The sequence below is a fragment of the Opisthocomus hoazin genome, chromosome 7 (assembly GCF_030867145.1).
Source record: "Opisthocomus hoazin isolate bOpiHoa1 chromosome 7, bOpiHoa1.hap1, whole genome shotgun sequence".
In the NCBI taxonomy this organism is placed as follows: Eukaryota; Metazoa; Chordata; class Aves; order Opisthocomiformes; family Opisthocomidae; genus Opisthocomus; species Opisthocomus hoazin.
Window position 1 is genome coordinate 61,144,289 of NC_134420.1, and position 16,743 is coordinate 61,161,031.

At 39.2% G+C, this 16,743-nt stretch overlaps 1 protein-coding gene across 7 annotated transcripts in view; it reads left to right on the top strand.

Annotated features, from left to right (window-relative positions):
- WDR25 (WD repeat domain 25) overlaps window positions 1-16,743 on the top strand; it is a 92,657-nt gene that overhangs the window by 40,881 nt on the left and 35,033 nt on the right. For all 7 annotated transcript variants that reach the window (XR_012764561.1, XR_012764560.1, XR_012764559.1 and 4 more), the window contains one exon: window positions 7,206-7,336. Coding sequence is in view for 1 of the 7 variants with exons in the window: in XM_075426508.1 (XP_075282623.1) it covers window positions 7,206-7,336 (131 nt within the window). In the remaining 6 variants the exon portion in view is untranslated. The remainder of the gene's footprint in view (window positions 1-7,205; window positions 7,337-16,743) is intronic.

Here is a 16,743-nt window from a genome sequence, read left to right on the forward strand (position 1 = left end):
TCTGAAGAGAATTAATTTTAAAAATTTAGGAAAGGTTGCGGAGACAGCTTGGTACATGCAAGGTATTGAGCTGCTCAGTTGGGTTTTTTTGTCATTTTGTACTGTTTTTCTCTTAGGAAGATAGTTTTTGCCCTATTAAATCAAAATTGTAGTCTAGCTAATTGTTTGTTCTGGGTCTGATGACAGCTACTGATGAGATTCTTCAAAGGAATGTGCCAGCATTGTTGTAACAAACAGTGCTAGAATGAGTTCTCAAAGAAATTTTGTTTCTAGGCTTGGACTTAGGTTTGGGTATGCCTTGTCCTATGTTATTGCATTTTCTGGAGTGATTTCTTTTTTTTTTAATCTTTGTGATCTGAACAGCATCAGAATAGAAGCAAACACTGAAATCTCATTAATCACAAAGCAAAATATTTCGTGTTGTTGTCATAGCAATCCTGATGCAAGGGTAGAAGACACATCTGTGAAATCTTATCCTACACTTTTACACCATCAAACCTCTTCTTCTTGTCAAGTGTATTTAGTGAAAGTTCTTAGCTCTAAGAAGATCTGAGATGTTGCAAGCAGGAAAAATGGGCCGGTAGGAACCTCATGAAGTTCAGCAAAGACAAATACAAAGTTCTGCATCTGGAATGGAGTAATCCCATGCAACAGAACAGTCCGGTGCTAAACTGGCTAGAAAGCAGCTCTGCAGAAAAGTACCTGGGAGTCTTGGTGCTGAATATGGAACAGCAGTGTTCTCTTGCAGCAAAGAAGGTCAGATTCATCCGGGGCCAGATTAGCAAGTGTTTATTTAGTACTTAGAGAAGATGATGCCAGGCTCTTCTCAGAATTGCACATAAAAGGATGAGAGACAAAGGACAAATGTAGGAACACAGGAAACTTTTTGGCTCAACTCAAGGGTCATCAAACACTAAAACAAGCTGTCCAGAGAGGCTGTGGAGTCTTTTTACTTGGAGATACTCAGAACTTCAGTGGACTGACACCTAAGTAACCTGCTGTAGCTGGACCTGCTTTGAGTAGAGGTTTGGACTAGATGACCCCTTGAGATCCAACCTACATGATCTGTTGATGCTGTGATGAAGTACAGGGAATGAGAAGAATTCATATGATTGAGGTACAAGGAGTTTACTTGTCCTGGTTTGGTGAAAATAGATGCTGTTGTACAAGTCTTCTTTTTCTAAATTCATGTTTTATAGATCATTTTTTATTATCTTAGAGTCATCTGTTGTCCTAACACCAGGACGTCAAGCTAAGACTCCACAAATACGGTTTTCTTGAAAATTGTTGTAAGTATTCAGAGTATGGGTCTGATCCAAAATATCCATAAAATGTTTAAGGAACTCAAGATTATTCATGCATCATTCACATGAGTGGTTCTGTGGCTACTATTTGCATGAGAAACGGTCTTTACAGTCTGCCTGAGAAGATTACTAGTTAATTTTTTTTTGTTGTCCTATGTTATATACATTATTTCTTTGTAAAAATAAAGTTTTTTGAAAGTTTTCACAAATGTGATAATAATGCAGCAGAGTCTGAACCATTGAGACTCCCCTGTTTTGTTCATCTCTACTAACACCACACTCGCAGTCATTTTCTACTAGTGATAGTTCAGGCACTTTATTATTTACAGAATATTAAGTAGTGCTGTATTCAGAGAGCACTGAAAAAAATTGCTTTTAAAACAATTCTAGGTCAAGTACATTTGACATTTAACTTCTGTTATGTCCAGATGTAATGGAGATGCTCTACCAACTTTAGGAGGGTAATTGTATTTTTAAAATTTATTTATAACTATTTTATTTTTGGAAGAGATGTTTTATTCATCAGTGGTTTTTTCATTAGTCACAAATGAATTGGTATAATAGCATAGGCAGAACATTGGCTGGGTTGATACTATTTGCATATTATAGATACTTTTAATTTCTTTAATATTATGACAGAGGGAATGTTCCAAGAAATTTTGGCACATTTCCTATGTTGCCAAATGCTGCAGTTGTATTTTTGTTCATGGACTGAGCTTGATTTCAAATACAACTTCCTCAGAGTTGTTATGGGGAATTTAAATGCCATATTATTTTGAAAGTTTTCACATTACCATGGCTAGGATAATGAAATTAAGGTGTTGGTTTTGAAGGAAAATTTAGATTATATATAATGTGGTCACATAAATCTGGTTGGTGGGCTTTTTTTAACTTACTTTATTTTACATTATTTTGAGAGTTTCTTAATGGAACATTTTGCACCTCCAAGAGGATGGTCCAAATGTGCTTTTCTATCTTTTATATTCAAATTTGGTAGTCCTATAGATATAACTTTATTATTTTAAATGTAATTCCATTTGTTCACGTATGAGTTTTAGTGCTCATACATAAACATGGCCTCGGGAAAGCTGTGACTTTCTTCCCCTCTTCTTCCCCTACTCTCCCAGTACTATGTAGATAGTATGTTGTTTTAACATGCACGAAGGTATTATGATACCTCAGAAGAAAGCCAAATTGATTGTTTCGGGGTTTTTTTATTTTATTTTTTTCTTTTTGAATACATACAGACATCTTTGATGTGAGGTTTCAAGATTCCTCCCCACATTCAGCAGTTTTAAGTAATATGTTGAACATAGTTTAGTGGTCACTCTCCAGGCAGGACTTAACAGCATTTTACTTTTAATACTCACGTAATGTAAAGTCCATGCAATAAGAAGAGAGAATAATGTTTATTTTTGGGATATTTCAAGGGTAAAAGATAAAGTATTTTAGTATTTCAAGCACCTTTGTATGCCAGAAACTTGTGACTATATAGGGGAAAAAATTAAGAAACACATGTATTAAGTATAACTTTATTTCTTGGAAAAATAATAAAGCAATTTGTAAGCACGGCAAGATGAAAAAGGATCGGTAACAGCCAACATCGATTTGTTAAGAACAAATTATGTGTGATCAATCTAATTTTCTTCTCACTATTGTGCATGAGAGACAATGTGACAGTAATGAGATTTTTTTAAAATATATTGTCTCGTGTCTTTTTGTAAACAGAATAGGGAATTCCATTCTGCCTAGCAAGATTAAGCTCATGTCCTGGTAAGTCTTAGACTTCACTTTTCTGTACAGATTAGTGTAAGGAAGTGAATGTTTTTGAATTATGCATGTAGAGGTGTGAACCTGAGTACCACTAAACACAGTTACGGAAGCATCCTGTGCTCAGTAACTGTGCTGATGTTCTGGGAAAAATTCACAATGTTAAATAGCCTTGAAAATATCTGATTTCATAGTTGAGCAGTTTCACAGTAGGCTGCAGCATAAAGGAGCAGAAGCATATGTTCAAGTTATTGTTAAAGATTTTTTTCATACTGTGTATGTTACTGGTGAGCCTTTAATGAATGAAGAATTGAATTAAAGCACTTTCAGAATATAAAATGCACTGCAAAGATGTAGTAGATATTGTTACTGAAATTGTGAAAATTAAAGATTGAGAGAAACATTTGCCTTCTGTTTTGGAATAACAACCTCTCATACAGGAAAATGATATGTGGTATGGATTTTCCCTCAATTAACCAAATAGATTTTCAGAAGATGTAATTTTCTACAGCCTATGAGTTGGTTGATACTTTGTTGTACTGCCTTTAGGAACTAAAATACAATAAATATACACACAATAAAGGTATATACAAACTTGCTGATTTACATTCGTCGTACTCTACTATGGATAAGGGATTCTTCTGCTCAAAGGGCATCTTTTACAAGTTATAAAATAAGTATCGATGAGATGAATGTGTTTAATGTTAATAAACTGAATAATTGTAGACAAAAATATACAGAACTGTAAATACCGACTGCCAGAAAGGTGGAGCAGCATCTCAAGCAAACCTTGAAGCTGAATTTTCGCAAGCTATGGGGCTCGGTTCTGTCACAACACCGTTACAGCGTGAGAAGCAGCAAATTCTGCTCATAGTAGTAAAACCCACTAAATAAAGTTTGTACGGAAAGGGGCTAAGAGTTGAATTCATTGTATTAAGGTACTGAATTGCATGAGCTATTTTGTCCTGTATCATCTTCCGCAGTGATCTGTTCCGTCTCTCAGATGGGTATTTTTCCTAAGTTTCTGAGGTTCTGAGAGATTAATAGTGATAGAGGTTTCATAACTGTGTAGACAATGTGCCTCAGTGCTCCAGCTCTGCAGTCCTAATACCTTAAAGGGAGGGGGTTAAGGGAGGTATTCATACAAATGTTAGGAAAGTTCATTTTGCTGGGTTCAGGTGTGTTTGTGTGGCAAGCAGTCTGATTTAGGTTCTGTATATAGTGCATAAATTTCAGTTCTAGCAATAGGAGAGTTTCCTTGCTGCGCTGCTATGATACTCCCCTTCGAGTATGTTATATTCTGCTACTTTGCTCCTGTGCTCTTCTTTTCTTCATTCCAGCTTTTTTCTCATTTTCGTGACATGGCAATAGAATCAAGTTCATGTATGCATCTAATAATGCCAAACTTTTCAGTTTACTTAGCTTCCAAAAAGGGACATTTGATTTAACTTCACTTTGGGGGTGGGGAGAGAATGAGAAGGAGAGTTGTATTTCAAAGTATTAATTGAAGACCCTCAGCTTTTAAGATTAAAGTATCCTGGTTGCTCCTCACAAAAATCTAGCATGGTTAGTATCTGCACCAAATAGTAAGGCACCAGCTTAAAATAAAAGGAAAAGGGAGTAAAGAGTATAGAGGTGAATAAGATGCTCAGGTTGTTTGCACAAATTTTATTTACTATTACACTACTGTAGAACTCATAACCCTGAGATCATTACAGTGTAATTCTATTAGTGACTGTCACTGAGAGCTTTTGGATAAATAACGGACTCTAGAACACAAGAAAAGGGATAAAAACAGTACCCACTTCTATCTTTAAAACAGGGGCAGACGGCATAGGGAGTTAGAGGATTATAGTTACTGGAGAAAATACCGAGCAAACAATTTAATTACTTGGGAGTATCTGGGGATGAGATTGAAAGATGGAATAATTAATATTAAATTATATTAAATCAATCTTCTTTCTGTGGAAAAGGTAACAGATCTTGTAGCTGGTAGATTAAATGCGTCTTGAATTTAGTGCACATTTCTGTTGTATTTTGCTTGACTTTCTCATGTCTTGGGTTAGAGAGCACAATGACAAGAAAAATATATGCATTATAGAAGAAGCAGTTTTCAGAAGTCTTGTGAAGGTAAAAACAGATCTCGTTCAAGTCAGTTAAACAAGGAATGTTTGTTGGAAGGCTAGTTGATGAGTTCCACTGGGTCATTTGTCTATACGTCTGGTGTAATTTGGACATTACATTTTGTGGAAAATGATGTCTACCTTGATGCGCCCTTTGTGAAGCTGTTTGACAGGAGCAGTGCAGGTAGGCTGCAGCCTACTTATTGATTATACTCCCAGAGTGTTTGCTGAACTAGATACTAGTAGGAAACAAATTCCTTGGGAGCAAAGCGCTATTAAACTTACTAGTGGGCCTCCATGGGGAAATTCGGTGTTTTTCTCAAGTGCTGTGGGTGAGAGTAAGATGCATGGATATGTGGCTTTTCTAAAGCCTACAAATGATGCCTGGTGGTGGTGTCAATGAGAGCAGTATTGCTCCTGTAACTGATGATTTTAATACTTTCTTCCTTTCCTGTGGAGTCTTTTTTTTCCTTCTGTAGCTGTTGGGGTACTGAAAGCTCCCATGGGGAGAGATGGTCACTGTTGCATAGGACTTGCAGAGAGGGCATCTGCTGCCCTGGTGACTTTTTTCTCCTTTTTGGAGAAGGAACTTACGGACTAAATTAAATCTTTCACTCGGTAGTGGCAGAGAGGCCCTTTAGTTAGGTAATCAGTGGAGAAACCATTAAAAAAGAACAAAAAGCCCCTACAAAGACCTGTCTGCATGTGGAACAACACTCACCTCCACCTTATGCTCCCTGCAGTCTATTTTCCTTGACCCTGTTAGCTCGAAGAGCACGTGATGAAGTAAAATCTCTCTCTTCTTTAAAGTGAAGAAATAAGTAATTGGACAAGTCTTACCCTCTTGACTGTGTAAACTGAGTTCAGTAGATGGGGAAAATGGAACTGATGACAAAATCAGATAAATTGGCTCCAAATAATAAAATAAGCTTAAAAAAAGTATATGAATGTTTTTCAGTATTGTTCACCGAACAGCAACTATTTACACCCATCACTGATGTTTTTAGCTTGAAGTATTTTCATTTTCAGAAAGCCTATCTTAAGACAGCTGTCACTTGCTGGAAATGTAGATTAATCAATATTTTAAGAAGCTTTTGTCATAGTATTTTAAGGGTTCTTTGTGACTTCTGCAGTGCCTTTTTCACTGAGGGTTAAAGCACTATCTTTATTTAGTGTAGATCTTTATATGTGATATGAATAATATAAAGCACCGTTGAAACTGTGAAACCAAGTAAATGTATTTATCTTGGTCCATTCTGCTGTTCTATAAGTGGTATTTCAGTGAATATACATTAAAATCATGATGTTTTTAGGATGAAAGGAAGCAGTGGACTGTGGAAAAGTCCTATAAATTAACCTAGCTGAATTCTGTTGCCTTCAAAAGTGTCGACAATCCAGTTGATACTAACCACAGGATCCTGCAGAGATTAGTGTACACAATTAGATGTTGGTAACAGTGTATCCATGGGAACAGCTATTGCCTTCATATGATGGTATGCAAATTATTCCCTACTTTCAAGATGAGATTTCACTCCTACCTTCACAGAAACGTAAGTAAACAACTGAAGAGTTGTAGTATAGTTTGGGACATGGTATTTCTGTACAGACGATACTTTGTTCTGGTTATTTTTATTCCACTGAAAGAAAGACTATGGCTTCTCTGTAGGGAAACATTCAACCATTAGATTTGTAGGTTTAGTCCTGCATGTTGACTGAACTGGGACCTTGGTGGAGCCCCGCTCCTTAGTGTGGGAAACTTGTTCTCCCCTTTCAGTAGGGAGCAGTCAGTGGTGTAGAGGCCCATGAGCAGGAGCAGTTTGACATGGATAGAAATTAGTGAGTTCAGTCTTACGTCTTTAGTAAATCAGAGTAGCCCCAGATATTTGAAACGTGTTAATATAAACACATTCACCTTTGACAACCTTGGTATTTTTGGAACTAGGTTGAAATGAATAACGTATTTCGTTTTCTGCTCAAATTTTAATCTACGCTTCTCATTTTATTTTAGGGAAGCAGATATTTAGCAGTAAAAATGAATTTAGGATCAGCACGCTGAAGTTCCACCCTACAGAGTCAAATATTTTCATTGGTGGAGGGTTCAGCCCAGAAGTTAAAGCTTGGGATATACGGACTTCTAAGGTAATGGAAATCTTTTTGCTTTCTCTTTTAGGATGTTTGCTAGGTTGGATGTGCTATGCATTACTAAGCTACTATATGTACTGGTGTTTCGATTAAATGTTATTCTGAAGTATTTTGCATTTGTCATTGTTTGTGTTGGTATTTGTTGGTATGTACCTCTAATGTTTTTGAAGCACAAAGAGGAACACTGTATGCAAAAAATAAGTTGTTTTTTTTTCATTTATGTAAATATGAGTAACATATAGTTGAATTAAATAAAGCAAATACCTTTCTTCAGGATTGTGAAAAACGCAGTTGTGTTCTAGGAAGCAGTACAGCTAACTTGCTCTTCAAGCCATTACGTGTGGGTCAGGATGGGTGTGCCTGTACCTTTTGTGTAGAAGCCTGGAGTAATTTTTACGTTCATGAAAGGGCACAGGGCATCATGTGTAGCTGCTGCCTTTACTTTGTCCTGAACTGTGCAGAACGGCATGCTCCCAGCTGCCCTTCAGAGCTCAGGTAAGAGCAGAGCTGTGCTCTGCCAGTGGAAGCATAAGGTAAGCCGACATCCTCATACATAGAACAGCTCAAAGAGCACCAGTGACAGTAAAGTGAGTAGTTCTTTGTTTTCCTTTGAATTTCTGTGTGGGTAGATCCTACTCATCGTAGTTAGCCATCTGTTTGCTCTTGAGGGTGACAGAAGGGATCTGAAAAAAATAAGATTGCTTATCCGAACTCTGTGTCTGACTTTGGTATACTAAGAATAATAGGTAAGACATGTAGGCAGATGCATTTCAGGTATGAGGGCTCTAACAGGAGAGCTCTGAAATAGTTCATGGGAGTCGCTCTCTTAAGGAATCACAGTATTATTGTGCAATTAACAATCTAATTCCTGTGCTGCAATTGTTCCTTTGGATTTGTCACTGATGTTTGAGAAAATAATTGTGTAGGATCTATACCACAGGCTTCTCTCACACGAATAAGTTCTTAGAAGAAAAACACTAGTAAGTACGTCTCGAGACTGCCAAGTCTGAGGCTACTCTGGAAATAAATTTACTGTGAGTTGCAGAGTTACAGTGTCAGCACGAAAACCGTTGTAAAAAGCCTGATGGGATTTATTCCGTCCATCGTGCTTGTATGAAGGTTAGTTTTCCTTGATAAGGAGGTGAAGAGATACTCAAAGCACAGTTCTCTGAAGGAAGATGATTCTAATTTTAGATTGCAAAAATTGTAAATACTTATGATGAAGAATATCTATGTAACTTTTTAAGAAGTTACAAGATTTTCTATAGTAACTCTTCCATCCCTTCCCCCGCTTTTCACTGGTAAACAGTATTCTGGGGTTATCAGTACGTGGTTTTGGTATACCGTCTTTCGCACGGACAACTTACAGGATGTGAAAATGTATATGACACAAATAGGAAATAGTACCAGTTCAAAGGGTGCTCATTCCAGATGGTGAGAGGTTGGTCTGTAAATTTACTGTAGAACAAAGACATTATTTTTTTTTTTTTCTGGCAGGGGCTGTAGAAGAGAGACTAGTAGAAGTCCTCTCTCCTAACAGTGGTCAGTGGTTTCACAGCATGCAAATGAACTAGGGAATACAGTTGTTCTTTCTTGAGATTCTCATAACAGTAGACCTTAATTGTGAGGAGGAGGTGCAGTCTGTAACTGAACACTTAGCTGTGCTTTTTAACATAGAGAAGCCATTGTATGTCACGGTAGGCTGAAATTCCTTTAAAAAGTACTTCAGGAACTAAATGGGTGTCGTCTTTTTAAGGCTTAAAGATTGTTGACTGTAGTGTCAAATTTGAGATACTTGATCCTAGTCAAGGAGAAGGTGGCAGATGTAGGTGACAAAACATTCTTTCTGAGATTTTCTGACTTGGTGCAATAAGCTTTCCTGTAAATGATACTGTAGTTATACGCAAAGTCAAATGATAGTCTAGTTGTGTACAAAGCCAGAGCCTTTCTTTCTTTCTTTCACCCACTGTAGTTTCTTTGTGATGGATTTCATGCCTATGTATGTCTTTGAGTGATTCTCTCTGAGAATCCTCTAAAGATGATTTTTCTCTACATTTGAAATCAACTGTGGTTGATGAACATCTTCATGCCAAAAATGGCAATACCCCCAGCTTGCGTATGTCTGAGGTGCCCAGTCTCTACAGATGGAAAATGATAACTGATTCTGTTTTACCGTAACCAACAACCAAAGCGACACGTTGCAGAAATGTGCCTGTCTGGAAGGTTGGATGCAGGTGTGGAGGAATATGGTTAGAAATCTTTCATAGATGGTGGGAGACAGTCTCAAATATTGATAGTGGAGAAGGCACTATAGTTTCAAGGAAACAGAAGATTCGTTTACAACAGATATTTACAGTTCAAGGGTTTGCTTGAATAAGGGGGAGGGGGAGGGAGGGTTCAGCAATTCAGATGCCAGAGATTGTGATGAAAGGACCTGAGGACTATGCAAAACTGGCATTAACACAAGTAGAGTTAAAGTGCTAAATAACAAAAGTTAGTGCCTGTCCTGGGTAAGTTGGTTCTGTTATCTCCTGAGTGTGATGCACTCCTTTTGTCAGTATCTCTGCCAATCTCTGATATTTTGGTTTTATCTTTGAACAGTGTTTTGGTGTCACAAAAACAAATGGTTTGAAGTATGTTGTTCTTGGTCCTTTCTCCCCCTTGTGAAATGTCAGAGTTTCAGGAGTGCTTTCTGCAGAATCACAGAATGGTAGGGGTTGGAAGGGACCTCTGTGGGTCATCTAGTCCAACCCTCCTGCTGAAGCAGGGTCACCTACAGCAGGCTGCACAGGACCTTGTCCAGGCGGGTCTTGAATATCTCCAGAGAAGGAGACTCCACAACCTCCCTGGGCAGCCTGTTCCAGTGCTCCATCACCCTCAGAGGGAAGAAGTTCTTCCTCATGTTCAGACAGAACTTCCTCTGCTTCAGTTTGTGCCCGTTACCCCTTGTCCTGTCGCTGGGCACCACTGAAAAGAGTTTGGCCCCATCCTCCTGACACCCATCCTTGAGATATTTATAAACATTTATTAGATCCCCTCGCAGCCTTCTCTTCTTCAGGCTGAACAAGCCCAGCTCCCTCAGCTTCTCCTCGTAGGAGAAATGCTCTAGTCCCCTCACCATCCTCGTAGCCCTCTGCTGGACTCTCTCCAGCAGCTCCTCATCTTTCTTGAAGTGGGGAGCCCAGAACCGGACAGAGTACTGCAGATGAGGCCTCACTAGCGCAGAGTAGAGGGGAAGGAGAACCTCCCTCGACCTGCTGACCACACTCTTCTTGATGCACCCTGGGATCCCATTAGCTTTCTTGGCAGCCAGGGCACACTGCTGGCTCATGGTCAACCTGTCGTCCACCAGGACACCCACGTCCCTCTCCACAGAGCTGCTCTCCAGCAGATCTGCCCCAAGCCTGTACTGATGCATGAGGTTGTTCCTCCCCAGGTGCAGGACCCTGCACTTGCCCTTGTTGAATTTCATCAGGTTCCTCTCTGCCCAGCCCTCCAGCCGGTCCAGGTCTCGCTGAATGGCAGCACAGCCTTCTGGTGTATCTACCTCTCCTCCCAGTTTGGTGTCATCAGCAAACTTGCTGAGGGTACATTCTAACTCTTCATCCAGGTCGTTGATGAAGAAGTTAAACAAGACTGGGCCCAGTACTGACCCCTGGGGGACACCACTAGTTACAAACCTTCAACTAGACTCAGCGCCGCTGATGACAACCCTCTGAGTTCTGCCATTCAGCCAGTTCTCAGTACACCTCAGCGACCACTCATCCAGCCCACACTTCCTGAGCTTCCCTAGGAGGATGTTATGGGAGACCGTGTCGAAAGCCTTGCTGAAGTCTAGGTAGACAACATCCATGGCTCTCCCCTCATCTACCCAGCCAATCATGCCATCGTAGAAAGCTATCAGATTGGTCAGGCATGATTTTCCCTTGGTGAATCCATGTTGACTACTCCTGATAACCTTCTTTTCCTTCACTTGCTTGTTGATGACCTCCGGGATAAGCTGCTCCATCACCTTTCCCAGGATGGAGGTGAGGCTGACCAGCCTGTAGTTCCCTGGGTCCTCCTTCTTGCCCTTTTTGAAGATTGGAGTGACATTGGCCTTTCTCCAGTCCTCGGGCACCTCTCCTGTCCTCCAGGACCTCTCAAAGATGATGGAGAGTGGCTCAGCAATGACATCCGCCATCTCCCTCAGCACTCGTGGGTGCATTCCATCGGGGCCCATGGATTTGTGGACGTTCAGATCACTTAAGCGATCCCTCACACAGTCCCTTGGTACCAGATGAGGAATCAAGCAGTATTTTATTCCAAACAATGAAGACACTAAATCTGTTCATCTCTGAAAGCAGCTCCCTCCTTTTAGGTTTTAAATTCTGGTGCCTCAGCTCAACCACAGCCAAATTGTCAATTGACATGTCTGGTAAACCTGATTGCAGTTCAGGCCTGTGTAAACACAGGTTCACAAAACAGTTCCTTGTGGACGGGAGCACGTATGGGACAGCACGTGCTTCTTAGCCTGGACAGAGGCTGGAAAGCAGCAGTTGCATGCCTGGCTGAGATTGCCAAATATTGCCAGCCACTTCAGCTTGCTGTTCCACAGAAGATGCCTCCTACAGAAATATATGCATCTGCATGCTGCAAGACTGGAATTTGCTGGTTGACAAGGGATAGTTGAATATCTTGGAAAGTCTTCTTGGTGAAACTGTTCCTGAAAAGCAGCAGTAGAGAGGAAACACGTCTCCTTCACCAGTGAGCAGTATTGCTGGAACAGGGAGAAGGTAAGTAAAGAGGTGTAGAATATAGTTTACATGAGGCATTACTACAGTGAGGAGCAGACAAATGTGTTGAGATGGAGGTTGCAGTAGAAGATGAAAATGGGCAATGTGCAGTTAGTGAGGTGCTGGCATTTGTAAAAGGCATTTTAAGAAGGCAAAGGAGCAAGCTCATACTGGTAAGCTGTAGACTTTAATAGCCTGCCCATTCGTATCTTCTGTAGTTCTGACTAATGGTAGCCTGGCTTGGATGATCTGATGTAGTAACTCTGTGTAAACTACACGTCTGGCAAAACTGCAGAAGAAAACTGCAGTTTTCAGTACTTTACCACTACACAGTTATAGGAAACAGTAGTTACGCTTGTGATCACCTTTGCGTAGATTGCAGGGGATGACATTTAAGCTGCATGTGTGACCATGTGCAGAGCCAGTAGTGAACGCTTTAGATGACAACTTCTATGATTCATTTCCAGAGGACAGACACTGTGAAAATCATTTATATCTGTGTAGATGAGGAACATGAATACTTAACATTTTATTGATTTGACTATACATTCAGTCTAAAACCACCCTCATGTTTTCTACTAATTAGGGAGTGTATTATCTTTATGAGACTCAAACAGTATTTTATTGTGTCTTTATGCTACTGGCCAACTCTGTGTTTTTTGCCTCCTTTCTTACTGATACGGGTGTGGTGCTTTTTCAAATGGGTATAATGGGGTGTTTGTCTTTCCATGGGCTGTTCCCTGTCCACTTTTAATGCTGTCGCTGAAGTAGATTGATTGTTACATTATCGATTTTTTCCTGTTTGACTGAGAGTATTGCTGTTGTGGGCAATATGTCACAACATTGGATGCTGTGACATCCTGTGATCCCATCTCATGAGGTGATTTCTCAAAAAGCAGAGCATTCTGTGGCCGGGATGCTGTATACAGCAAAAATGAGACTAGCAGAATAATGCATTTCCATTTCAGTGACTGACAGTACACTCATTTTTGCAATGCTGAAGCTCCAGCCTTGGAACCTGCTGTGAAGAGCTGTTGCTCGCAAGGAATGCACACAGTGGTTGTCTCTACCTGCAGGACACTCCAGTGCTTAGAAAGAAGGTCTGTAACTCTGTTTCCGTAAGCTGATGCTAATGAAGAGATAAGGGAAACATCCCACCATATTATAAAGAAATAATTCTCTTTCTGAGAGAACAAATAAGTGAATGAATGTGTGTACTGACAGGTAAAACAGGAAGGGTTTTGGTCTTGGTAAAACAAAAAACCCAGCTGGTTTGTTTTGTACAGATCCTGTGCTGTGTTCTCTCTGGAAGTTTTTAGAAGCTGTTAACTGCTTTGTTCACTAGGAAATGATTATATCCATGTAGAATTTCATCAGTGGGAAAACTAGCTGTTTAAGTAGCACGTGAGAGATATTAATTGTAGTAACAAACAGTGTCTACTCATCTTAGAAAGTGGAAGGCATGGGTTTAGCCTGGCAACACAGATAACAATCATTTGTTTGACTTGTTTGCTCATTTGAAAACTGTAATTTTTTATGTATTGTGACCATCTAAAGCAGCAGTTTGATTTACTCTCTTACTCTGAAACATTTCCAAAAGGGGGAGAGAGTTTCTGTTATCCTTTAATTTTTTTTTTTTTTTCCGTTTTTACCCATCCGAGGTAGCTGTAAGCTCAGTGATGGATGCAGACTGTTAGACACCTACATTTGTATTGGTTTTAAAATTTGAAGAACTGTGTGTGTGTACTGAGTGAATGTGGAAAGTCATAGCTGAATGGAGAAAAGGGGAAAAATATCAAGTTCTAATCTGATTGCTTATGGCTGCTTGCAGAATGGCGAGTATCACCTGTGCATCATTACTGCCAAATAACATGGTTACATTTCAAACTCCCAGGCTTAGAACAGTATGTTGATTAGGCATGAATCAGCAGTATCATCTGTATCTCATGTCTGCTTCTCCCTAGTTCATGGGATTGCAATGGACTCTTTGGGTATTCCTGCTTTCAGCTTATATTGTTATCTTTATTAACAAGATAAAACCAGCATGCTTTCTGTCTTTTGCATCTTACACAGTTATGGCCATATTCAAGATTGGATAAAGTGTCCCGACTAATATTTTGAAGTTTATTCTGTTGTAACAAGTGCCATTTGCTCTTAACTGAAATAGATGTCTGAGACCTCTTGCCACTTTGTTTCAGTTTTGATGCAAACAACCTTAATATCTTTGAAGTGCTTTCATCCTAGTTCATTACAAGATTTTCCTGTTTTGCCTGTTCTTTTAAGTGTGTTAACCTGTCATTCAGCTTGGAACGATGTGTGGGTGAACGAATGATTCTTTTTGTTCCCATCATCACACTCCTGATAGCCTTTTCAGGCTTTGCGGCATACTTTGTGGATAGAGTGAGCACCCTAAATCAGGAGCTTGAATCTTGTTGCACATTGAAAACTCAATTTCAGCACTTGCTGGTAATTCAATTTTGGAGGTCATTCTTGAGGAAATACACCTGTGTTTAACAGGCTATCTACTTCCACATCTTAAATTTAACTGTGGGAGGCAAAATGTTAATTGTGTATCAGGAAATGAGGGAATTTTTGGTGGAAATTCAGAGCAAAGCATTAAGCATCACAGAGAGCGAGTGAATGACTAATAACAAAAGTATTGTTCAATTACATATACATATGCAGTGGTTGAAATGGTCTGCTTTATGCCAGTGTGCCACGCTGGTGCTTTCTGCTGCTGGAAAATGACATAGAATAGCCGATAGTGGTATTTTTCCAAATTAGTACTTCTGAAATCTTGCTTTGATTTTGATGGGCAACTAATTTTTAACAGGAGCTTAAATTCATAAGCATGAATTACTGGTATTTATTCGTATACTGAAAGTGATATAAATATTGGATTTTCAAGTTCCAAGGAAAATATAGGAAGATAGATTTGATGTAGCCTTTCAGCTACTAAAACATTGAGAGATGTACAGTAGGCTATTAATGAGAAAGGCAGATATAAAAAAAAAAGCAGGAATGTTGAAAGACATTTATTGCTATCCCTGTTCTGTTGAGCAAATAGGCAAAATGATTTCAAATGTAGCATTGAGTATTAAGCAAGATAAAGCATGAAAGAACAATATGAGAGTTAAAATCTTCAAGAGAAAGCTAAGGAATATACTTCAGAGAAATGAATGGTGGAACAGCTTGTTAACTGCTCAGTAAAATGTAAAGTATACAGCCATCTCAAAATTGCAGACAGGTAATCAAAGCCTAAAAAAAAAAAAGAATAAAAGAGGCAGTTGAATAGCATGTAGAGATTTATTATAGTGGTATTTCTTTGTGTTAAACCCGGTTTTGTCTCTCTGGCAAAGAGATTATTCTGGAGATCTTACATTGCTGTATAACAGATTGATTAAATTTATGAAACATTTGGAGAATGTTTATAGAGGCTTTATGAAAAGACCAGAAAACTTGGAAGTGAGCTGCTATGTTAAAAAAAAAAAAAAAAATCTCTGCAGTGTTGACCGAGGAGAGAGCATCTTATTGAACAGCCCCCGTGGGATCTTTGGAACTCCGAGCTGAACCTAGAAAACCTCTGTAAAATGCCCTGTAAAAAGAATTGTGTAATAACACTGAGACCTTAAAGTAGTTATGTATTTTAGAAGTATTTCCTTTCTCTGAGCTGTGGAAGAATTTCATAAGATGTTTCAGCACAAGCCTGGTGAATTACACAGTCACTCTCCATTTTGGCTGATCTACATTAGCTTTTCAGACAGAAGACAATATATGTTCCAACCATTTATTCTTCCTGATATTTTAGTCTTCCTTGAAATATCAAAGAGAAAAAAGTATTGAGACTTGTATCCTTTAGTTCAGCAATAAGTGCTTTGTGTTCACAAGATATGACTACAGCTATTTTTTTTTTTTTTTTGCTTTTTAATTTGGGTTTCCAAGCTTCCACAGTTGTAATAGCAGAGCAAGACTACAACTGTAACTGTCGTGTACTGATAATACTTATAAAGGATCTAAAGTTCCTTGTCCTGAAAGGAGATACAGCACTCAAGAACTTGCATCTGAATGTATTAGTTTACATTTTCTAAATGTATCCATATAATTGTTTTTGAGTTTTGCATATTTTACTTTGTATTTACATTCAGCTTGGATTGTTGAAACTCGTAACATTTTGCAAGCATTCAGGAACTGGTTCTTTATCATGCACATACAGAAATGCAAGGAATTCTAAAGGTAGGGAGATCACTAACAATTTTTTGGACCCTGTTAAAACTAGAGGAATAATTTATTCAGCTATTGGATGTACTCTGGTTTTGATCTCTTGTCTGTTGATGTTCATGTGTTCTGTCTCATAAACCACAGAGGCCCACTGGAGCTTTGGCAAGATCTATCTACCGTAGCTGTCAGAACAGCGAGTCCCGACACCATGCAGTAGAACCACAGAATCATAGAATGCTTTGGGATGAAAGGGACCTTTAGAGGTCACCTAGCCCAAGCCCCCTGCAATGAGCAGGGGCATCTTCAACTCGATCAGGTTGCTCAGAGCCCCGTCCAGCCTGGCCTCAAATGTTTCCATGGATGGGGCCTCCACCACCTCTCTGGGCAATCTGTTCCTGTGTTTCACCACCC